This window comes from Molothrus ater, chromosome 2 (genome assembly GCF_012460135.2).
Source record: "Molothrus ater isolate BHLD 08-10-18 breed brown headed cowbird chromosome 2, BPBGC_Mater_1.1, whole genome shotgun sequence".
Classification (NCBI taxonomy): domain Eukaryota; kingdom Metazoa; phylum Chordata; class Aves; order Passeriformes; family Icteridae; genus Molothrus; species Molothrus ater.
In genome coordinates, this window is record NC_050479.2 from 34,059,274 (window position 1) to 34,084,543 (window position 25,270).

At 39.2% G+C, this 25,270-nt stretch overlaps 1 protein-coding gene across 1 annotated transcript in view; it reads left to right on the forward strand.

Annotated features, from left to right (window-relative positions):
• The window catches only part of LOC118685991 (cohesin subunit SA-2-like), a 58,086-nt gene that overhangs the window by 13,173 nt on the left and 19,643 nt on the right, over nt 1-25,270 (forward strand). Inside the window, exons 8-20 of the mRNA XM_036381893.2 lie at nt 888-1,092; nt 2,161-2,312; nt 3,568-3,641; nt 4,068-4,191; nt 8,272-8,370; nt 10,425-10,504; nt 18,382-18,489; nt 20,415-20,517; nt 21,337-21,454; nt 22,319-22,422; nt 22,859-22,951; nt 23,037-23,126; nt 24,109-24,312. Coding sequence (XP_036237786.1) covers nt 888-1,092; nt 2,161-2,312; nt 3,568-3,641; nt 4,068-4,191; nt 8,272-8,370; nt 10,425-10,504; nt 18,382-18,489; nt 20,415-20,517; nt 21,337-21,454; nt 22,319-22,422; nt 22,859-22,951; nt 23,037-23,126; nt 24,109-24,312 — 1,554 coding nt within the window. The remainder of the gene's footprint in view (nt 1-887; nt 1,093-2,160; nt 2,313-3,567; nt 3,642-4,067; nt 4,192-8,271; nt 8,371-10,424; nt 10,505-18,381; nt 18,490-20,414; nt 20,518-21,336; nt 21,455-22,318; nt 22,423-22,858; nt 22,952-23,036; nt 23,127-24,108; nt 24,313-25,270) is intronic.

Below are 25,270 nucleotides of genomic sequence, written 5' to 3' on the forward strand. Positions count from 1 at the left end.
GGTTTTCCACAGTGAGTGAAGTTTTGGAGTTCCTTGACCTCACTCACACCTGGAAGCTATGAAGATGCAAATTCATATTCTGAGCCATTCCTGGGATCTCTGAGGTGTACATGAAATGTTCACACTGTCTGAGGCTGCCATTTACAAAGTCTGTCTAGTGTGCTTTCCACTACTTCGTGTGAGAAGTAATTTCACTTTCCCTCTGCTTTCCTCCTGGCGGTATCAACCATACTGTGGACACTTATGTTTATATTGTAACTTGCTTTTTGCATAGTGTCAAAGGTATTGTGCATTTACTGTTTCTGTGGGGGTTTTTGGAGACCCAGGTGCAGATGGTATAGGTGAATGACTGAGTGGCATTGAGCTTTAGCCTGATAAAGTGCTCAAGCTGGCAGTGCTGCTGAGGCAAACAGTCCTGCCCTGTTCATGCCAGGTTGTTGTCTCCACTTTTTACTTACTTCATTTTCTGCCTGGATTTTACCATACTTTTGCAGGAAGAGGAAGGATGGGGAAGTGGGGAAGCACTGCTACCTGTGAGAAAGCAGAATAAGCCAGGAGTGCTCATGGTTTATGCCAGTGAAAGTTACTTACTCTGCTCTGCCATCACACACTTTCTCCCTCCTGTCTGTTCACAGTTACCTTGCTTACATTGCTTTCAAAAGTGAGCTGTTATGACAGTGTAGTGCAAATAAAGCTATTTTCTCTCTCTGCTTGCTTGTATCCTAGTTGCTTGTTCCTACTTTGGAATACTAGCCATGAAAAAAGTTATGGGGGATGAAGTGAAGCTGACTGCCAGCAGAACTCTCTCTGATGTTCAGTGGGAGATATGGGAATGCACAAGCAGAACTAATTAGTGTGTTTTCTCTCAACTTGTCTCTCTTGTGCAGGACAATGAAGACTACCCGCTGATCAGAACAGGGCCCTATTGGAAGAAGTTCAAGGCCAATTTCTGTGAATTCATTGCAGTGCTTGTCCAGCAGTGCCAGTGCAGCATCCTGTATGATAACTACTTGATGGACACCATCATCTCGCTGCTTACAGGGTTAGCAGATTCCATGGTCAGAGCATTCAGGCACACAAGCACTTTGGCAGGTAAAATCACTTGCAGAGTTGCTCTAGAAGTGCTGAGTTCTATTGACTTGTGTACTAACAAAACTGCTCTAAATCGAAAAGCTGTTTAATGGAGCAGTTCTCTTGTGCACTGAGAGTACCTTCCTCCTAGTATATGTTATATGAATGTCTGTAATATGAACTCTTTGTTCCCCTGTGTATCTGAATTGAATTTGAATGCTTTAAATGTGATGGATCTAACATAATTTTTCTTTATAAAGAAATCTTTAATGCCTGACACGACTGACTTCAGAATTTTGCTGTTCTGAGTATTATATTTTTCAGTAACTGATTTTTCACAGTTTTTTGTTGTTTTTCTCCCTCCACTAACTAATGTGATGAGGTTGCAGTAGATGCTTCACCTTAAAAAGCTTCCTTTGGAGAACTGCTATTCTTGTGGTCTCTGTGCAAGAAAAGAACGTTGCTTATTACACATTTTTTTTCATGCAGTGTGAAAAAAACTAAAGCTACTACTTTTTTCCCCTAAAGTCAGTAAATACCCTCTTTGCCATGCAAAGAGCACTTAAAGTATAATTTATTCTAAAGTACGCTGTTTGCTTTGAGGGCTCAAAAACCTGACTTGAAATCTGTTCAAACCATCCAACAGTCCTTAAAGGAATGTGAATTTTTATCCATTCCAGTAGTATATTAAGATTCCCAGCAATTTCTGAGGCAGCCTCACTGTTTTTACAACTTTTTTTCTTTTTGATTACCAACAATCAGCTGTTCCACAATTCTAGATTCTTTTGCAGAAAAGTCAAAGTTACATAAACTTACAAGAGAGTTGCCCAGTAAATTACTTCTCTGACCAGAACTCTGACCAAAAGTTTTAAATCATCAGAAATAGAAGTTAATTTTCCCTTTCTGATCATTGTCTGCCTTTAAAATAAACACTGTATTTTAAAGCAAATTACTATAATCTAGTAGTATTCATATTTTCTATATAAGCTGATTTGGCTAACCATATCCTTTTTGTGGTAAAGTGGTGAATATATTTATGCTGCATATCTCTGAGCTAAGCTAATTGTACTGGGTTTGTTTCTTTTTTAGCAATGAAACTTCTGACAGCAGTTGTAAGTGTCCATCTGAACCTTGATGTCAACAAGCACAATGCTCAAAGATTGTATGAGGTGGAGAAGAAGAGGCTAAGTGGCAAGAGGACCAGTTACAGACTTGATCAGCTAGAGAGAAAAAGGAAAGAGGTTAGGGAAATGTCTTGTTTGGGAGTTTTGTGAAAGTATAAAAGGATTACTGGCTGCTTGCTTTTGGGTCCCTGCAATTCTCTGAGGTTTATATGTTTATTTAATGCATGGTGCAGAGCAGGTGTGACTGGCTGGGTTAAGTGGTACAAACATGACTGAGGTAAAAACTGCCCTGTGTACTGTTAACCTGTGATGTCTCACCTACTGGTTGCTTTTCTAAATTGGCATCATTAGCCCTTCATCTTCACACAAATACAGATTTATACACAAATTTAATTGTCTCAGTAGCTCTGGTGTTGTGGGAGTGCAGTTTTGTACATATTTGTACAAGTTACAAACCCAAATTTTAGTGACGAATCAAAAGGGACACAGGTTAAGTGTCATCTCTATGTAAGTAATTAATTATAAAAATGGATTAAACTTCAGGGATGTCCCATATCTTTTTTGCTTTTCAGTTTCTGTTGTTTCTTCCCTGCTCAAAGACAGCTCCTTTTCAGCTCTCAGGGGCAGAGCTATAACTGTAAAAAATAACTTTGGCTTGAGGGAGAGGGTGACTTGGTTAATGAACATCAGGTATAGTTCCTTGTCTCCTGACCTTAGAATCACTTATCTCTGTTCTGAGTTTTAGGTGTTTGTGGGCTTTTCTGAGACAATACCCTTTTTGTGGGGAGGAGTGTTTGGGTGAGACAGGATATTTTAGTGTCATTTAGTGTCAGTAAGTCTGATCTTACAGCAAAGACAGAGGAAATAGGTGTGTTGGAGGGAAAACCCAAACTTCTCACCCTTCCTGATGTTGTTGATGAGAGAATATTTTTATTTGTTGACTTGGATTTTCAGAAATTCCTACCTACATTTTCAGGATCCAGTTTTTTAATAGGCTCATTGTGTATTTTGAAAATTTCTTTGTCTGCCTTTTTTCCATCTCTGTTCAAGTACATGAAGAGAGAATTTGGATCTGTATGTGAAGATCGCTTAATAGTTGTGCTGTATCTTTCTGTGTGATTTCTGATAGATCAAGACTCACTGTATCAACCAAGTAGCTTGTTTCCCAAGGCTAGCAGTTGGTATCCAATAATTCTTTCCTCAGGATGTAGCCACAAAAAGGCCAGTTGCTAGTGCAGATACAGACTCCTCATTTTATTGCTAAGCACCAGCAGTTTGCATCACAGTAGTATTCCAAGGGCCCTGATGAAAATTCTTCATGTGTAGTGAATTGTGGGACCAATATTAACATTCAGTTCTCTTTGTATTTCAGTATGAGCATAAGCTTCTAGAGATACAGAACATGATGAATGCTATTTTCAAAGGGACGTTTCTAACCCGTTACCGGTAAGAGTGAAAATAAAGCTGTATCCGCATTCCCCAGAAACTCCTGCTCAGATTGTACAGATAGGAGAATCAAGCTAAACATCCTGGAGGCACTGATGGTGTCAAGGAAAGTGTAGCAGTTAAATTATTTTTAAGAATCTGGGCTTCCAAGAGGACATCTCTAGTGTGTTCTTTCAGTTCTTCCTGCTGGCTGTAGAGCAGTGTATTTGTGAATGAGAAGATACCCAGAATTGCAAAATAGTTTGTAGCTAAAAGTGGTCTATGTACCGATTGAAGAATAACTTATAATATTAATATGAAGATACTTAGAATATTTTGAATTATACATGCTTTTGAAATTCCAGAACATAAAAATATTGCAAATAATATAATTGGTTTTAAAATTAATTTTTAATGTATTAATATTACAATTTTATAATTTCACAGTGATGTTATCCCTGAGATCAGAGCAACTTGCATGGAAGAAATTGGCAGCTGGATTAAAACATACCCAGATGCTTTTTTGAATGATAGCTACTTAAAATATCTTGGATGGATGCTCTACGATAAGGTAAAGTTTAATTTTTTTTTTTTTTTTTGCCTAGGGCAGTACATTAGTTCTCTTATTTTAAATTTCTTTTTGAAAGAATCCTTGCATTTAAATTCTTGAGAGTAGATGTTTAAGACTGTGGGGGTACAATAAGAATTTACTTTCTTCCCCATTTCAGGTGATATTTTAAAAGCCATTTTAACACTAAATAACACTGAACGTTTTTTCCAGTTCTGTGTGAATCCCTGTATGTGCAGTATATTTATATGTCACTGAACTGGGAGTTTTTTCTGAAATGGAAAATGGTTCATATCTTTTGAGACGGTTAAATGTTGACTGAAATTCTGCTTTTAGGCTTGGTCAACATTTAAAATTTTGTTTAGATTTATAACAAACGAACAAATATTGTCTACTACAATTCTATTGTAGTAGAATAGTCTTCAATGTTGCATTTCTTATTGGAGTTAGACAGATACAGAAAATATTTACAGGAAATCCAGCCATTTCCCAAAGGGTTTTCTCCTTTTCCTTATAGTTTATTTTTTCTTTTGAGTAGAGGCACTTTTAAAAATCCTCCAAATACCACCCAAACAAAAGCCAAAAGAAGTCAGTAAGTCCAAAATAGAAGTCCAAGCAGTAGAACAAGAGGCAATGGGCAAAAACTGATACCCAGGAAGTTGCACTGGAGCATGAGGAAGAACTTCTTTACTGTGTGGGTGACTGTTCCCTAGAGGAGATTGCCCAGAGAGGTTGTGGGCATCTCAGTGGAGATGTTCAGAACTGTCTGGACACAATCCTGTGCTGGGATGACCCTGCTTGAGCAGGGAGGTTGGACCAGATGAACCAACAAGGTGGATCAGGTGCACCATTGTGGTCCCTTCCAACCTGACTGTTCTGTGCTTCTGTGAAAGTATGCCTTTTCTCTTGCTTCGAAAAAGCATGAGAGACTTCAGGGTGATAGGAATGTTTATCAGGAACGGCTAATTAGCGAAATGGACACGCTGTACTTCTGCAGGCCGCCTTTGAAGGCGCCTGTAGCTCCTGTGTGGATGCTGAAAGCCCCGGGGTTTGTTTGTGTCGGCTGCGGGCGATGTTTGTGCTGTGCGGATCAGGCTGCACTCTGCCACGGGGCCAGCAGGGGGCGCGCGAGGCTCCCGCTTCCCGGCTTGCGCCCTCCCTCTGAAGGTGGCGTTTGGGGTTTTGGGGCGACAAATACATCGGGAACTGTCGTTTGTTCCTGCGTACGTTTCATCTGATCACAATATCTTTTTATCTGGAGAATTCTCAAAAGAAAAAGTTTTGTTTTTTGAAGATGATGTGTCTTCATTTGCAGTACTCTGCAGTGAAGATTAACAGCTGGTGTCTCTAATTAATACACACAGCTCACCCAGTGCTATTTACTGGAAACTGGAAATAGTTGTTTTTTTCTAAGGCTTTTTTAATCTGAAGGCAATGCAATGTTTTTTTCTAAGGCTTTTTTAATCTGAAGGCAAGCAGAGTGAGATAAAATGAAGTGTCTTCCATATCTACATTTGGTTGAGACCTGGTAGTGTGCCACTACTGGTGGCTGCAGTCCTGGCTGTGCTTTGTGATTTGCAGCCACTGTCAAATTGTCTGATTTCAAAATGAGAGCACCAGCAGGGGCAGCAGTGTTTTTTATATACTGTCATGGATTTTTTGGGAAGGCTGGGGAGGTAGAGCAGTTTTTAAAATTGTTTTGCCTCAAATGACAGTTGTCTTTGCTGTCCAGGAGTAACTCAGAAGTAGACCTTCCCAGTTCATAGTCTGGGAAGTGTTGACTCAGCAGTCCTATCAAACCATCCAGGTCCCAGCCTGTATTTGGAAGGTTTATTGACTGGCCCCATCTCTGTGATAGTGGTGGGGCTGAAATCTCATAACTGAATGTGTTCAAGCAGTGCTGGAGCCTGTGCAGAGCTCTCTGAGGTCACTAGAGCTGCCCACCACTTTACTGATGTTTTCTGTCATCAGGTCAGGATCAAAATGTGCCATGATACAGCTGAGGCACAGTGTATATGTTCAGAGTATCCTGAAAATGTGCTTACATAATTCCCCTTCACTCTGTCACAGCTTTGCAGGACCAAACAGGCATATTTTTTGTCACGATTAGAGTGGTAGTTTTGATGAGGGTGGTAAGTGGCTGGGTGTTCGTGTTTGCTGATGCTGTTGTTGAAAGAACCTGAAGGTAGTGAGATATTCTTGATCATTCAAATTACTTCACATCCTTCCAAAACTATGGGGAATGTTGAATTTAAAAAAGGCGAGGTGGTTGAGAAGGAGAAGCAAGGAAAATGCAGATGAAAACTTAGGAAAAAATAATAGAAGTAGTCACAGAAGTACTTATATGTTTCTATTTACTAGAGTTCATTTTCTCAGCACTTAAAGGAGCATACATGTGTGGAGTTGTGACTGAGAGCTTTTGGGTAGAAACCTCAGAAGGGAGGTGGTACACTTTAATGCACACTTTAATTGTACATTTGGGGTAGAAACCTCAGAAGGGAGGTGGTACCTTTTAACACTTTAACATGTTACACTTTATGTCTGCAGGCCTACACTTGACTCCACCTGACTGACAAATGACATTTCCAGGCGTGCGCCAGGGGCTGTATGAGCATTCAGCAAACTGGTGCACACTGTTGTCCCTTTCCCCACAAACAAATTCAGTCCCTTTTCACAAGCAGAGTGTTGTGACAGAGAACCAAGGGCAACTGAAAGAACCAAGAGAACCAAAGAACCAAGTCAGTTTTGCAGTACCTTGGCTGAGCTGAGTTTGTGCCAGTGTGCAGTGATGGGTGCCACCTTGAGACTGTCTGTGAGGGAGTTCTGTGGCAGTAGGAAGCAGTAGGTGTGGGCAACAGTCTCTTCCTCAGAGACTTTAAAATATAATACAGAATAAGTACTGCTTGTGTGTCAGGGGCAGATTACAGAACAGTGTATATTGTTACCTGTTGACCTTTCATTTTATATTTCTAGCAAAAAGCTGTCTTAAACAGAGCTGTTAGTCAAAGCCTGCCACTGGGTATCATCCTTGGCTTTCCATCTAAGCAGGTGAACAGGAACTTGTAGCAATGGATAGCCTGTGTGTAGGTGGTCTCCTTTCTTAGATTTCCATGTTTATTCTTACTACTATTGTTAGCAAGAGGAATTAAGAAAGAAGTATGAAGAGACTGATTCAAAGCCTGCAGTTCATCTTAGTATCTCTGCTGATATGCTTAGCATTATAAATTTACAGAACACATGATTTTTCTATGTTGGATCATCAAAATCACTTTCCTAGTTCTATTTAAAGCTTTGTCCTTTGAATGTTGTAACAATATGCATGAGCTAATTGAAAAGCTGGCTAAGGAAAAGATTTCTTTTTGAGGGATCTATGAAGCAGCATAGCAAAAGTACTAATGGTATGAAATAACACCTTGTATGGATAAATATATTTCGCCTAAATTAACTAATTAGGCTGAATTCAAAGCAGCCTTTTTCCTACAATACTTAAAATACCATGTTCTAGTGTAAAACAGAAATAGGGAGAAGGCATGGTGCTTAGCTCTATAGGAATCCACAGTGCATTTCTAAGTTGTACCTCTTCCTCTGGGAATCTAGAGAAATCTGTAATTTCTTGGACTTCTTGTCTGTGTTTAGCAATTGTCCCAGTCAGCTGATGACAAGAAGCAAGCAAAGTCTGATGTATGGGAGAGTGCTGGTTGTACTAAGTAGGCCATCCATACTCCTGTCTTTGTATCTTTAACAGATGAATAGCACAATCCCTGTATCTTTTGTATTCTGTTGCTTTTACTAACAGTGGTCTGTGAGAGTTTCTTTGACTCTTAGGGAGCCATACACAAACTTTGATGTTACCTTTGAGTTTGGCTCACTGCAGGCTTCCTCTGTGTGTGTGTGAGAGAGAGATGAGCATGTGTACACACAAACAAACTGGTACTGATGTCACTGATAAAGAAGATGAGGCAGCATTTGGATAGTCTGCTGTAGGCACCCACAAAGAGCTCTTATTTACATGATGTAAATGCTGATAGTGACTTACAAAGATACATGTATTTTACTGTTAGCCAATTTCTCTTTGTCTTACAGCAAGCTGAAGTGCGGTTGAAGTGTCTTCTGGGGCTGCAGGGAATTTATAGCAGAAAAGAACTTGTTTCCAGGATGGATCTCTTTACTAACAGGTTCAAGGTAAATAAATTACTGTTTGCTGATTTTTTAAGTCTAGGTTGGGTGTATACACAGGGCCTGATGTTTTGATCAGAGCTGATCTCCCCACTCTCTTGACTGAGAGGAGCTTAGACTCCTGCAGAAACAGCCTTGTTGATTGAATAGATGAAGGAGTTTTGCAGGGATGTTTCCCTCTGTTTCTATGAACTCTTCCATTTCACTTTAGTTCACACAAAATGGTGTTAGCATGGCTGTGGTCAGTTATCTCCACCATTTATCCAGATTGGCTCAGGTTTTTTTACAGGATCTTTGGCAGATGACAAAGAATTTCCTATGCTAAAGATCCTCTTTTTGCTGTCCCTGATAATGGGTTAACCTTGTAGATAATGGACTGGCTGTCCATGTATCACACTGATGTGGGAATGGCTCTCTCTTGATCTACCATGTCAGTATGAATCTTGAAGAAGGATTCCTTATCTCTTTTCTGAACAAATCAGGTGATACACTGTAGTTTTGAGTGCTTGTTTTGTGGCTTCACTGACCCTGTACTCTGCCTTTGTAATATTCCGATATCCCCACTCATTTTAAGAAGTAAGCCCTTTAATTTTTTTTAACCCTGGCCTTGCTAAGAATTTTGTCAGCTGCTCTTACCCTAGCAGGGTTGCACCTTCTCAGTATTTGAGTAGGAAAGCTCAAGATGAGGTGATAGATAACTCAGTCCCTGTGAATCAGGACATGATTCAATGTCAGGACAAATCAATGCCTGCATGTGCTAGCAAACCCGTGGTGTTTTTGCAAAAGGTGCAGGGCTTGCCTATGTGTCAAAGCAGTTGCTGCTAGTGAAAAATGCTTATCACATATCCTCAAAGAACATGAAATGGCTTAATATTGGTATCGTAGTAATAAATTATTCAGAATTAAACTCAGCTATCTAAGATTGACCCCTGTTTTAAATGATTATGTGGTGGTCCCTTATCTTTCTGACTGCTGTAAGCTCTGTAACCAAATGCAGGATTTGTATTCAATAAAGAGTGATGAAATAGCTCTGGGCTGTTTGTGCTACGATCTCCCTTTGTGGAGGATGCAGTATAAATGGATTATTGCTAACTCCATCCCCCAGTCAAAAAACCCCCACCCAAAAACAACTCCTTCCCCTCTAAACAAAAGAAATCTAAACAGTTACACACAAAATACCAGTTTCAAAGTTTAAAGCATGCTTTCTCAGTGATGGGGAGTGTAATCATATAACCATCAATCCATTTCCTGCAAACAGGAGTTACACATGCTCCCTCTGTTACCCTTGAGTGTTCAGGCTCAGGATTTGTGGATTTACATACCTTCCAACTGGATTGTGAGAAAAAGGAAGGTGCAAAGGAAAATGAATGTAGAGATTTAGAAGCCATGTGTTAAATAGGGAAACTAAAATATTTCCAGATCAAGCAAGTCTAAAGGTGTAATGTATCTTAAAGGTGTAGGCCACTCTGAGGTGTGCAAGTTCCTGGTTTCATGGGATGGGAAGTTTTTCAGTTTTTTGAGTTGTTTGCATGTGTAGTAAGTTACAATATTGTGAATTCTGGAGGTCAGCAATATTGCTGCTATGCCATGCGGTATCTTTATGACTTTAACTGTCTTTTCAGCAAGGCACAGACTTCTGTAATGTGTAGGTGCAGGCACTTTACTGTTAGTGGGAGAAACTGATTAGATAATGCTTGTAATTTGAGGCTTACCTTCATTTAACATACTGAAGTGCCAGTAGTAACATCTTAGAAACAAGTTGTCAGTCACTTTTAATTTGTAGTGTGTAGTTAATTTCTTGTGAACGCATACATTACATGTATAAAAAATATCATATTACTGCATGATTAATTCAGTTAAAAAATTAACATGCTGTTAATTTTCAGGGGCTGGGGAACTACTTGGTAGTAATCAAGTTGCCTTATGTCTCTTAGGAAATAGCTGCTGAAATAAAAATAAATCTCTGCTGTACTAGTGTAGATGATCTAGCTGTAGCAAAATTACATGTTATTGAGAACAAACCATGTTACATCTTTTTATTGTCATTTTACATCCATTAGGATCGAATTGTGTCCATGCCTCTGGACAAGGACCATGAAGTAGCAGTTCAAGCCATGAAACTCTTGATGCTTATGTCACAGTAAATAATTTCTTTTTTAATTTACTGTATTGTTTTAATGGCAACAAGATCCAGGTACAAACCTGACGAATCTTCCTGTAATCACTTGTTGGGAAACAGTTGCTTCTGGCAGGATATGAGTTACAGTTAAAGCTGCTCAAGACATGACATTTTCTTTCTGTGGGAAATGCCAGTGTTAAGAAAACCCTTGTGCTGAGATTCAGTCTGAAAACTACATTTTTATATCTTTGTTTACCTCTGAAAGGAAATCCCACCTTTTTTTTAATATTGGTTTTTCTCAAAAAGAGCATTTGACAGTCTTGGGGGAAGTTCCCACTGAAGATGGGGTCCCTACTCCACCTTCTGTCCCAGGATTGCCAGGTCTTGACCAGAAGCTTGGAGAACTCTGCCCTCTTCCCTGTCTCTGCACCTGATGCAGGAAGCTTTGAGCTTTGAGGCTGTTGATAGAATTTGGACTTTCAGATTCTTGGCTCCAGGGCAGAGAATCTGGTAGCCTTTGAGCCCATAGCAGACTGACAGGAAATGGTCAAGTGTGTGATTTTGCTGAGGTGGAAGGCTAACAGAAGAGTTGTTTTCTTGGGAAATTTACCTGCCAGCCATAGCTTTGGTAGGATAATGGCAAGCTGGAAGTATGGGGAAGAATTACACTTAGTATTAGAGAAGTATATAAATCTTTTTCTGATACATCCTTGAGCAGCATGTTTATTTTAGGAATATCTTTATTTGCAAAATATGTGTAGAATAAATTTTCTGTCCCTCTTTCTCAAAGCAAAATGGGAATAAGAACTTCACTGCATTCCATTGATAATACAGTTGAGATGTTAGGACTCAGTGTCTCCTCTGTCTGAGAGTGTAAGTTGAATTTTGGTGATGTAGATGCTTATTTCCATGTACAGCATGAGACATTATCCAATAGCCTCGTGGGATTTGCTTCTCTATTTAAGCCAGAAGTATTAGTCATTGCTAGAGGAGCATATAGACCTTAGTGGTCCAGCTAATGTGGTGCTGTAGACATTTACATTAAATTTCAAGTATGTTTGTATATTGAGGTGCTGCTTTATTGTCTCCTGTCTCACTTTACATTCCACTGGTTTGAATGGCATTTTTCCAGGGCTCCTTCAATAGGCACAGCAGAACAGCATATGATGGTGTGAGCCCTGCACCCTCTTCTGAAGGTAGTGCCATTGTTTGGACCTCACTGGTAGTAGCCAGGGTTATATTGTTCCTGTGTTCACAATGTCCATTTCTACATCCCTTGGTTCCCTGTGGTGCCTAGCTATTGGAACAAAGCACAATGCAGTGTCCATGGATAACATGTCCCTGTGCTAAGAGGAGCAGCTCACCATTGTTGAAGTACAAAGATTCCATACACCAGTTAGGGCTGCACTTGTTCTGTGTCTGAATTAACAAGAGCTATATTGGCACTGCAGCTGTTTATCATCTCTGGCTTTATTATAAGGGATCATGTTCTCATTAATGCAAGCTGCAGCTATAAAAGTTTGATCAATGTTTCTTTTTCCCTGAAGCAATTTTTTCTGAATTTTGCTTAAATATGGTTTCCAGTGTGAATAAATGTCATCTAAAGTTTTCTGAATGATATTTTTCCATCATAAGATGCAATTTTCATAAGTAAAATTAATACATTATGAAATTGTTTTTAATTAAGCTATGTAGAGACGTAGCAAATACATTCTTTTCTTTGTTTTTGTTCTTCTGTTGCATAGCCATCCTGCTTTCTTCCACTGTACCCCCCCAGTTGGTCTGAGCCCTGCTGATTTGGCATAATTATTGGAGTGGTGAAAGTGTGCGTTGGAGACTCAATAAGCAAATTCAACAACAGCTCTTCTCTTTGATAAGAGTAGTGCTGACCAGTCTATAACTCTGTGTGAGGAGAATGCAGATAATATAGCCAGTCACATGTACAGGCTTCTTAATAAGAGCCTGCATCAAGATCCTTTTCTAGCAGGGGAAAGAAAAGCTGCTGCTTTAATACCTACAATGGTGGCAGAAAGGACTTGATGCTGGCAGTGCAGAAACAAAAACCTGCAGGGCTAATGTGTCCCAAATAGGTGGGTCTCATAGCTCAAAGCTTTTGTGTGTGTCCAGACACACACAAAAAGTGTCTGGTTTTTGAGCAGTAGTGCTGCTTGATACATGCAGTAAAGTATGAAATTGAGTTGGGGACAGCAACTCCCCTGCCTCAAAGGGGATGATAAAGTAATAAATGACAGCTTGTATAAATGGCATGACTAGTGTATGCATTGGTGGAATAAAATTTTTGCCACTTTTGCCATGCTGTCTTGGCTTCTCTTTGAATGACTAATTTTTGTCATCTGAAAATCTGGCAACTGAATTCAAGTGGCCCACAACTTGTGTTTTTAGTGAGATGAGAGAGGTCTTTCAGATCACGTTTCTGAAAGTTATTTTTAAAGCTTCTGGAAAGAACCTCTATCCGAATTCTCTCTATTTGATCAGGAATCATTAATTAAAAAAAATAGTCTTCATTGATGAGGTACAGACCTTCAGAACATGTCTCTAATCTTGGAATAAATATTTTGTTATGTCATGACATGAGTGATCCAGTAATAGCTTTTTTTCTTCCAATTACTCAGTTGGATAATTTTTCTTGGGAAAAATACATTATGTCAGTAACTTTCTTTGACTGACTTCCATAGTTGTCTTTTGGGTCAGCATAGCAGCAAGACCTTGCTGCTAATTGACCATTTTTGTGATGTTTTACAGTGGCAGGAAAGCTGTGCTCCATGTATGGTAGTAACAGGTTTGAGCATCTCTCAACCATCACTGCATTCCAATTCTGTGGAATATATACTGACTACTCTGTGTCCTACTGTCCCATAAAGCTGCTATGCCTTTACATTCTCTCTCTTGATAGCCAGAGAGGCAGTGAAAAAACTGATCTTTTCAATTCACTTATATGTGTTATATTATTAAAAAAAGCCCCAGTGCTGATTCAGATTTCTCCATTTCTCCTACTATGCATATACTTAGTTTTTTTCAAATCCATATTTGTATTTTCTTCTTGTGTATCTCTATGAGCTGAGATTTTTTTCCTTCTTGTTTGTTGCATGTTGTCTCAATTGAATGCCAGTCTTTGGGCTAGTAGATTTCTGTTTTTACACAGCATGATGTGATCCTGGAACAGAAATGAGCCTATGAGGTTTAGCATAATAGAAATTATTAATGGTACTGAATTATGCATAATTGTTAGCATTAATGTTGCAAAGGATCTGACAGGGAATAGAACTAGGAAGGAAATAAAGACAGAGAAGCATCAGTGACAATGAGAGACCAAGGTAAAAAAAGCATTGCCTTTTAGGAGGCAAATTAGTTCAGTGTGCCTACTGCTAGACAATTCGGTTAATTTTTGTGTGCTTAACTACCTAAAAGCGTAGAGGGATTTTGGAAAAGAGCAGCAAAAGTAATAAGGTAACTGCAGTAGATGCATGGGGAAAGGTTACAGGTGGTGTGGGTGGGGGCACAAATCTACAATTAGCTTGAATATGTAAATAGCCCAGGGGAAAATGACTTTGATTTACTTTAGTTAAATGTAATTAGAAATTAAACTGAGTTTGAAACTCAAAACACATCAGTCTGCCACAGCATAATCACAGTGTATTGCAACATGCTGATCCCATTGTACAGTGGGTGGGAAAGGACTATTGTTACATTTTAGTGGCAACCATATTGTCATTTTGCTGATCACCAAAGTGTGTCTTGAAATAACCTGCAATGAGAGCAGAGGAGTGAGAGTGAAATTGCAGAACAGTTTAGTAGTACATGATTTTTGTATTCAAAATTTTTATTGCAGACATTAGAATACTTTTAATATACATTTTTTTTTGGTTGATAGTGCTCTGTGCACATATACTACTTTTACAATGCATCTGCAGATTTGGATGTTTAACTTGACTTAATTTTAAATGCAAAGTGACCAGATTCTTTTTTGAATGAGATGCTTGGATTGTCATCACAATAATGTGTACCATATCTTGCTCTGCACAGCCACTAAAAACAATGGCTAGAGTAAAACTCTTTAAAGTGTGTCAGGTGTGTTTTTATTTACTCTTGTGATTTTGATGATTATCCTTGGTATGAGCAACAGAACAGACCAAGTCAAGCCACTCCAGCAGTCATACCTCTTGCATGCAACCAAGTGAAACAAAAAGCAAGATATCTTTCAACTGCTGCCATATGTGGAACAAAATGGGTCTGTGATCTCCCTCTAGAATGTCCCAGTTTCCTCTGGGACATGAAGACTGGGACATGTTCACACTGAAGTGCAGAGAAAGTGGTATGTCATGAGATTGGTATGTGGAAGGCCATGCCTGTTTATTTTTAGGCACCTAAACACTGGCAGGCACTTCTGGCTTAACCTTTATCTGTTGCTTGGCATGCTGAGGGCTGTAAATTTGCAGCAGTATTACTGCTGTATTTGAAGTATTCTTTGTGTGGTTGATGATTGCCTGATGGATGTAAAAAAGAAAGGCACAGTTCAGTGTGGTAGTGTTAGTGCTGGTGGTAGCAGGTGTAGTCAAGTGCTGCTGCTTGCAGAGGAAGGTAAAATGCCTGAGCACTCATTTCAGAGGGAGTTATAAGCCTAAACCTCATCATGGTCAGAGAGTAGTGGTTGAACAGTAATAGTAGTAGGGCACACAGGTATTCCCTCGCACTCAAGAGAGGAAAAAGCAGAAGATCAGGTGCTCAAGTGGTGTCAGGAGTGTCTGTCAGCTTGTGTTGCAAAAGAAATGGATTCTTCTCCCTTCCTTTGCTTCTCTGCTGTTTGGGGGTGTTTCCTTTGTAGCTGGAGCAGCATCTCACCTACTTATGTCTCAAGGAGGGAGGAAATAATACTGCACTAGATTAATGTAATGGATAAATTCCCAACCTCTTAGAAGACAAAGTTAAAGATGGGGAGGTTGGGATTTTCGAAATCTCAGAATGGCTGAAGTTAGAAGGATTGTCTGATCCAATCCCCTACTCAAGAAGAGCCACGTAGAGTGCATTGCCCAGGACTGCATCTATATGGCTTTTGAGTACCTCCAGCAATGGAGACTCCACAGCCTCCCTTGGCAGCCTGTGCCAGTTCTCTGCCACCCTCACAGTAAAATCATGTTTCCCAATGTTCAGAAGGAGCCTCCTTAGTTTCTGTTTGTGCCTGTTGCTTCTGATCCTGGGTACCAGCAGCAGAAGCCTGTCTCTGTCTTCTTACTCCCACCACCAGGTACTTACACACATTGCTAAGATCCCCCTGAACCTTTTTTCCTCCAGGCTGAACAGTCCCTGCTCCTTTGACCTTTCCTCAAAGGAGAGATGCTCCAGTCCCAGGAAAGATGATTCCCAGATCATCTCTGTGACCCTTTCTTGGTCTCTCCCCAGTCTGTCTCTTGTACTGGGGAGCCCAGCCCTGGACACTGCACTGCAGGTGTGGCTTCACCAGTGCTTTGTAGAGGGGAAGGATCACCTCCCCAAACCTGCTGGTAACACTTAATGCAGATTGGGATACCATTCACCTTCTTTTCAGCAAGAGAACATTGGTGGCTCAGGTTCAACTTGGTGTCCACCAGGATTCTTTTCTAAGGATAGAAAATACCTATGGAAAAGCAGTTTCATTAGTACTGGAAAGGAAGAGTCCTTATGTTCTATCCAGAGAGATAGATATTACTTTGGTCTTCAAGCTATCTGAACAATTTAGTCAAGGAACTCTTTTAAAATATAAACATTCAGGTATTGCATTCATTATTTCTATAAATGTGCTAAAGAGAGAAAACCTGAAATACAAAGAAGAAAAAAATTAAATATAAAAAAATGTGTGCACTTGACTGGCATATTTAATTTAATTTAAGCACATGAAAAAGGTTTTTCACTGTGGGAGTGATCCAATACTGGAACACATTGCCAGAGATGTTGTAGAGTCTTTGACTTCATGGATTGGACACATCAACCTGCTGTAGCTGATCCTCATGTGAGCAGGGGATTGGAGCAGATGATCTGCAAAGGTGCTGACCATCCTCAGTGCTCTATGATTCTGTATTGGTTCAGTTCAGATCACCTTATGTTTGTGAAATTTCTTATATTCCCAGTTGTCCACTGGTTTTGAAAAATATAAATAGAGAGAGAAAAAATGACAAAGACATCTTCATGGAAACTAGTACTTTAAAAGAACTCAATAATAGATTGACATTAAAAAGAATGAAAGAAACATTGTCAGACTGTTATTTTTTTCTGTAAATTCCCCATGGCCTTTTAATATTTATTATATAATGTTTTTTTATTCCTGTAAGTGCTCTTTGTTTTCATTCTTTGTTTTACTCTCACTTGTTAAACTTGTAGAAGTTTAATAAATTTGATCATTCATGGCTTCGCAGGACACACCGCTGCTTATTCATGTGCTCTAATGCACCATAAAACCATATTACTTCTTTCATTTTTTTACTGTTTAACATCAATAAGCACATTTTTAGTCTATTTTCTCAGTTCTGTAGATAGTTAAATGAGTGACATAAATATTTCTCTTTATGGTGATTTCTTGAGATGTATTCCTTTACACTTCCTATATGTTCTATTACTGCAAATATATTCTCAAGGTAATTGCATGTTTAAAGAGTCCACCAAAACCTGCCTTAAGTGTGTAAGGCAGCTTTTATTTCACATTATCCTGTGAGACTGATTCATCACTTTTGGAGACATACCATTAGCACTTTCATTTAAAGACCTTTTAATGGATGCTCCAGTGGTAATCTCACCTAGTGTGAGCTCACTTCTTTTTCAGTCAGGTTGGAGGATATTTTTGGGGCTTTGTGACTTGTGAGGATGCTAAAGGATGCAATGGGTTGGAGACAAATGGGCAAGCATAGGAAGGACTGCTGATTTTTTGTAGACATCACCCTTAGCTGGAGAACAGCATGAATCCTCAGTTGTAGAGAGGATGTTGGACCAGAGGTGTAGATGGTTTTAAAATGTTACTACTCGAGGATTGAATGCAGTGATCAATAAAAACCCTTTCCTCTCAGCTGAGTCTAGTAAGTGTCAGGATCTCATATGTTGCTCTTCCATTCTCTGAAGTAGCCTAGTCCAGTGACATTGTTGTGGCAATAAGAAGCAGGTATTTGGAAACTGTAATCCTGGCTTTGGACTTCACTGCTCTGGTACCTCTTCATTGGGTTTTTCAACCTTGATGTGTCAGTTTCTTTTTTGTAAATATTTGATATGAATACCATTTCTACCTCTCAGAGAGTGTTTTAGGTGTAGTAGTTGGCATGTGGTGTTCTCAAGATGTGTAGCTGAATGAAAAAGGTCATGACTTTAAATGTGTTTGTGTAGAGAGGTCACAGCCATAAGTGTGCCATCAAGAATGTGTTTTGATTTCTTTTTTTGTGGGATTCTAGTGTAATAGAATATAGGTTTTAAAATACTGGACTAAATGACTTAAGAATAATTTGTACTACAGAATGAAGGTTTCTAATTGTTTATTATCTTTTATGATGAACATCTAAGCATAGAGTAAATGCATGATTTTCCTGTTTTATTACTATTACTCTTTTACCGAGATCACTGATCAACTGTCATTATACTTTAAATTAACATTCGTGTACATGTGGTGGGCCTGATTTGTCATGGCTTACATGACAAATGTAAGCCAATTACACAAACCTCTGTTTCTCTACACAGTGAGTAAAAGAACGCTGCCAATTTTGTTTGAGAGCATTTTTAGAAATGCCCTACAAAAATTTACACATAGCTGTGTAAACAAGTTGCACGGTTATGGAGAATCAAGCCTAGTAAAAGCTGGACATAGCATTCATGCTATTCTTTGCAGATAAACCTGGCCTATAACTTCCGTTGTTATTTTTGCCTAGGAACTGTGGGGATGTGTTATCAGCTGAAGACTGTGAAATGTTATACCAGTTTGTTTATACCACTCACCGGCCGCTTGCAGTAGCAGCTGGGGAATTCCTTTATAAAAGGTATCTCTGCCTGCCTACTTCTTGCATAGTCTCATTTGTTTTGGAATTAAGGTGGATTTATTTAAGGGGGATATTATGCATTAATTTTTCTGATGAAAGTATGTGCCACCTTTCTTCTGGTAATCAGAAGAGAAATGCTATCTGGGGGTAATTGCATGTTTTCCTGCACAACCCTGAAACAATAGATGTGAGAAAAGTTGCAAGACTAACACAGGGAATAGGAAACTAATTGATCCACAAGTGCCATGCTATATTGAGAAAATGCCCTCTTTCTCTCTACTTTCCTATTGCTTTGCTTCTTACAAGCTAATCTGTCACGTGGCATCTGCTGGATTTTCATAGTTTGGTGATTAATCACAAAAATTGCCTCCTCTCTCCCTTTGGAAGTTGCCTTATACATTGTAAAGGCTTTGAATAATGAGAGATGCAGCAGATTAAAAAGCCCTCCCAGTTTCCTGTCAGGTTAATGAAATACAGGGTTTATCTTCCCCAGGAGTAACTCTTATAAATGGGCTTCTTATAACAATGGTTGCATGAAGTTGTATGGAGTTGGCATGCTAAAAAGGGAAGAGACAAATATTCTGTCTTTACCACTGAGAGAAATAATCTCGACTTACAAAAAGAAATGAAAATAAAAATATTTAGGCAAGGATTTTGTGGGGGAACATTCAGAAATAATAATCGTGTTTCCACGCATACAGAATCTCTTCCTAGTTGTCTTTTCCTGTCTAACTGAGATGTTGGCATTCTGGAATTTGTGGAGCTAAGTCCAACAGAAAGACAAATGAAGAGAAATTTCTGTTTTGATGAATCTGCTATTACATCTGCTAGACTTAGTTGTTTGTGTTGGTCCTAATATGCTCTCATAAATTAGATGTTTCTTCTCTCAGAACTCTGCTGTATTTTGCTACCAAAGTTATTACCCTGATAACTTCACTTTTTCTACCCAGCTTGCCAGTGCCTTATGGACACCTTGACCCTGTAAATCTCCTCCTTGTTCTTGTTTGCCTCTCTCCAGCACTTTTTCCAGTATAGAATGTTTGTTTTGCTGTGATAAGAGATGTTAGTGACACCCTCCTTTCCCTGGTTATACTGCTAAGTTTTAGTATAAATGCTTATGCTTTCCACCCCTGCTGCCCCTTCTTCTCAGTTTGCACAAAATCTCTTCCATGTTTGCATATTTTAACTAAGGTTACTTAGCTGGCATAAATTATGACAGCAGAAACTCTTCCTGAATGCACAAGCTTTTGCTGACATTTAGTAGTGTGGTCCAGCTCTTAAATCCAAGCTGTTTGGGCCTTACATTAATCTGCAGGGATGGCCTTCCTGTATTTATCTTGAGATTAGCACTTTTTGTGGGTAGTAGTCAGAAGCATTTTGGATAAAGGGGGAAGTGGAAGTGTCATACTGTGGTTCATACTTCAGACAGAAGAGGAAGAGCAGAGTTTCCACTGTACTTATGACGTTAATTGCCTCTTATAATTACAAGATACTCTGCTTTCCTTAAGAAGCTGCAGTTCCAAGATGCACTTTGATGTGAATAGTGGCTGTGTGGTAATATCTCTGCTGTGTTGTTAATGTTTTAAATTTGGCCTAGAGCAAGCCTCTTTTCAAGCATGAGCAAATGCCCACATTGTTGTATGGTCAGTTTATGGAATCTGCATCCATCATCCAGAAGGGTGGCAGGGTGCTGGTGAAACTGTCAGAAATAGTCCTTGCATCCACAGGGATAGCATATCTCTCTTTTCAATGGAAAACAATCTTTTTTCCTTTCATCTTAAAAAAAGTCTAATGAGATTTGGGGTCAGTAAGTAGACACTTGAGAGAAATAAGTCCTTGTGATCTTGTCAGAATTAGTGTTACATTGGTAAATGAGTGTAAGGAGAATGTGGCAGAACTGGACTGACTTGCTTTTTTTTTGGCAGGCTGCTTAGTCATGGGGGAGATAAAGTTCAGCCCAAAGGAGGAAAGTTTGGGGCGAGCACTGACCAGTTGAAAAGATTAATACACTTTTTCCTGGAGAGTGAGGTGAGAACTGCCCGTACAGTAAGCCTTTTAAATCCAGTGTTGCATGTTAAATCAATTATCTTCTTGCTTTTGAAAGCAATTTCTGTTGGTGAGCCCTTAAATGTGTGGTGTTAGAAATGTTTTTACTCTCTAGGTTAAGATTTTAATGAAGCCATTTCTGTTCTGTTGTATTAAACCTAATTTACAAGTGTGCTAATGGAAAGAATCGGTGCTGAGGCAGTTTCTGGAAACAACCAGAAAGACTAATGCCGCCAAGTGAAGGTTTTTTGGTATGTGTCTTTCTGGAGGCAGATGTGGGTTGCTGTACCATGGCTCCATGCTGACCAAAGACTGTAGTTTCATGAGAGTTTTATCAGCTTAAGTGCTGATAAACAGTTCACGGTTTGGCTTTTGCAGGGATGCAGATCTCTATCTGGCAAAAGTGTCTCAGGCACAGCAGTTTTGAATCTTTCTGCAAAGAATTGGATGGACGACTTGTTTCTAGTCCTGTGACTGCATTTTTGGCTGTTACAGTCAGCAATATAAAGGAATACAGAAACTAGTTTCAGAGATTATTTAATTTAAATTTAATTTAAATTTGTATTAAAAGGGAAAATTACATTTCTTTGCCTACTTTTCCTGATTTTTCACCCCACTTTCCTGCTTTGTATCAGGTTGAAGACATGGTGTTTAAATGTTGATTGGCCTGGAAATAAATATGTTGGAATACTGCATTTGAATGACACAGCTTTGTCATTGGACAGAGGGAGAGGAACATATGAAGCTGTATTTCTTTTAGTGATGTGTTTGCTTCTACAAGCTTGTGTTTTTAATCCCTAGCTACACAAACATGTTGCATACCTAGTAGACAGCTTGTGGGACTGGGCAGGCAAATTCCTGAAGGACTGGGAGTGCATGACCACTCTTCTATTAAAAAATGCTGAAGAAGCTGGAGAAGGTGGGTAAGCAAAGAATTTAGTTTCGTCTGAATGAATCTCCCCATGCTATTTTTTAAACCTTGCCTTAGCTAGTTTAGGATCATTTCATATTGCAGTACCATTTGGTCCCAGATTGTTGTCCCCAAGTGCCGCAAAGCAGATGCAACTCAATGCACTGCTAGTGTAATATTTATATCAACATACTTGTTTTATTCAGTATTCTGTATTTATGTAATGTTAGTTTAGACCCTGTCTAGTAAATACTTGTGTAATTAAGCCATGATGCTTATGTAGTGTTCGCTTTGTTTGTCCAAAACTGTAGAATCTAAAAGTATTAATAGATTGAAATGCAGTTATTGTCAGGCTTTTACTCCTTCCTCAAAAGAAAATGAGTAAGGTATTGAGTTCACTAACATCTAACACTAGAGGTGGTTTTTTTTTGTAGAATTATTTTGAAGTGAACTTAAATAAATCTTTAAAGTCCCTTCCAACCCAAACCATTCTGTGAATAGTTGTTGTAGACCTGGAGTTGATTGTGTGATTAAAATCAGTTTGTAAACCCAGTGAGTTAGAGCATTTTGGTACTCAAAGAAGATTTGTCCTAAATGAGACACTAGTCAGTAGGAGACCTCATTAAAACTGCCTGTGTTTTTGCAAGCCCAACTGCCCCAAAAAGTTAAGCCGTTAAGGGATTAATGGTACTCACTAAATGTAGAAAATAACTTCCTTCAAGTGAAGTCGAACACTTTTTAGCTGTTTATTTAGCAACACTGCATTCTTTAGTGTCCTTCCACAGTTCCTCAGGTAAATGAGTAGGCTTTACATCAATTGTTGTTGCATCTTCACTTTTCTTTTGTGTGATGCTGAGACTGATTTACTTCCAGCACTGAGCGATGCTCAGGAAAGCGCTCTCATTGAAATCATCCTCGCAACAGTCAGAGAAGCAGCTGAAGGTCATCCTCCAGTGGGCAGAGGTGCAGCCAAAAAAGTCAGTGCATCTTAGTTTTATTTATTGTCCTGTCATCACATTATCTTTGCCTTATGAACTTTGCCAGACAGCTTGTTCCTAGTTGCAGATGTATCTTAGGAAATAAAATAGCTTATTTTTCCTGAAGTTTTGCAGTGTCTTTTCACCTCTAGATTTTATTAGAAGTGGATGTTGAAGGAGATGAGCATTAGAGAAGAGCCACTCGAAGCATGTTATTGACAAATGATGAGCATTTTATCCATGACATACAGCTGTTCAGCAATTTGCATCTAATTGAAGATCAACAAAAAAAGCATTGGGTTTTGTTCATGGAAAAGTGTCTCTATCTTAGGTTGATATGCTTGAGACAATGCAATATAAGTTAAGCTTGGGTTATATGTAAGATTCCACTCGATACCAGAGATTTTATAATTGAAACCAAGTTCTTTATCTGCAGATTTTGTCAGTAAAAGAGAAGAAAATCCAATTGGAAGATTGTACCAAAATTACTGAGCACTTTATTATGGTGCTTCCTCAGCTCTTGGCAAAGGTAACTAACAGCTGCTCTATGAATGCATGTTAAATATTTCATGAAAATTCCTGTAATGTACTCATATCCTGTTTTTTCTCTGCAGTATTCAACAGATGCACAAAAAGTGGCAAATCTTCTGCAGATTCCTCAGTATTACGATTTAGATGTTTACAGTACGGGACATCTAGAGAAGGTAAATAGGATTTAGGATAATCGGTTCATGTGGAATGTTCTAAATTTATATGACAATGTGGGGAGTTTAACAGGATTTGGAACAAGTAGAAAATTGTTGAAATACAATGAAATGGTCTCATACCTTAAGAAAAGTGCTCTTATTCAGGCTTAACTTTTTGATTTGGAGCTGCAAAAAAAGCCTTAGTGCTTGTCAGTTCTGATAACGCTGGGTCAGGCCTTGGTGGATAACGATTTGTGGTTTTGTCTGGTAGACCCAGCCCTGGGTTTTTTCATTCCTGGCTGGAGGGAGGGTGGATTATGCCATGTATCTTAAGTTGGTGTCTCCCAGGAGTTTACTGCAGAATAGGTTTCATTCTCCATGAAGGCTGACTCCCAGCTGCTGGGGAATGACAGTGAGTGAAAGATAAGAATGGAGATAATATATCTGCTGATGGGAAAGGGATGGTCAGAAACGGATAGATGAAATCCTCGAAATAGCTTAGCATATTCTTAAACAGGGGTGTTTACAGGGGGGCAGTGTTAGGCAAACACTCTGAGGTTAATTTCAGCCCAAAACTTGAACTGGAAGAGAGCAAGTCAGCACAAATTACCTCTTCCCACTAAGAGTGAAGAACCCTGTTGCTGACATGATCCAAAACATTCTCCATTGCTGATGGAGACAGCTTCTACTGTTTAAAGACAGATCTGTCCTTTGGAAAGGGATTTATTCCCTATGTAATGCTAGCCATGTATTGCTAAAGTAGAACTTAAAGCAGTTGCTTCATTCTTTAGGAAGATCCAGAGACATAATGATGAAAGAGAGCTATAAACACAGAAAATAAAAGTTGTGTTGTTTAGTTCTACTCCTCTTCTGCTTAGAGTGGCATTTGTTTCATCTTGTTTATATGACCCATAGAGATATATGGGCCTAGTGAAATGATTTAAAGCCTAAGAGGATTTTTGTACAATTTACCTATAAATGCCCCTTTTATCACCTGCAGCATTTGGATGCTTTGCTGAGAGAGATAAAAGACATTGTGGCCAAACACTCCGACATGTCTGTCCTGGAGGCTTCCTCCAGGACTTATTCTATCCTCTGCCGTGAGGAAATTGCCATCTATAGCCAGGTGGATTGTGCTCGAACTCAAATGATAGATGAGTTGATGAAACAGCTTAACCAGCTACTAGATTGCTTCTGGCAAAAGGTGAGTGTGGCTCTTTGAGGGGCAAGCAGACTGTTTTCCTAGGAAAAAAAAGGAAGACAAAGAAAATTAAGGGGGATATGGAACTATTCTTCGTCTGCCATTTCTGCTTGAAGAAAGCAGAACTCTAAAAGATGAGTTTGCACCTCTGAAAAGAATGGTTCTTCACATTTTAATGAAGCAGATATATTTTGGCAGTATATTTTGGCAGGAATAGATCTGGGAAAATAATGAACAAGGTAATCCATGCCACCAACGGGGCATTGTATGTCTTCTGGCAGGCTTTTATTGGATACTGATGTTGTAAAATGTGTCAAGCCAAAAGGTCCCCTAACCTCAGAATTATTTTGTTGATCTGCGCCAGTGTGGGAGAATGTGTACTTGTGAGGAACAAAATTGCTACACCAGATATTCTGGACCTAAGAAATTGCTTTGTAGTTACTCCAGTACTGTGCCAAAGATACTATGTGCAAAATCAGCTAGTGAGTGCTGCTGATCTACAGGTGATGAGGCTCTTCCCAAAAAGGTACAGTTCTGTAGTTCTCTATATTTGACTGTACATAGGATGCCCTTTGGGCTGTCACTTTGGATGTAGGGAAAAAATCTGAGCAAACAGCAGTGTATAATGCAGATTGTATAGCTTTGAGGGACTTGGAAAAAATGACTTCCCCCTTGAAAGAGGACTGCAGTCTCCCTCAAAGCTTTTTATTAGGTCTAAAAAGCAGAAACAGCTGGTGCGATATGAATAGCTTGCTGGCTGAGCTGAACAACAGAAGCCTGCAGCTGATCTGATCAACGGTGCCGTCATGAACAGGTGTCATGCCATGGTATGAGAGTTAACACTGGCAAGTTTTTATTGGACACAGGGATATTGCAAAATGTGTCAAGCCAAAAAATCCCCTAACCTCAGATTGGATTAATTTTATTGGTCTTAAATAGAGATCTATGTCAATGTGGGAGA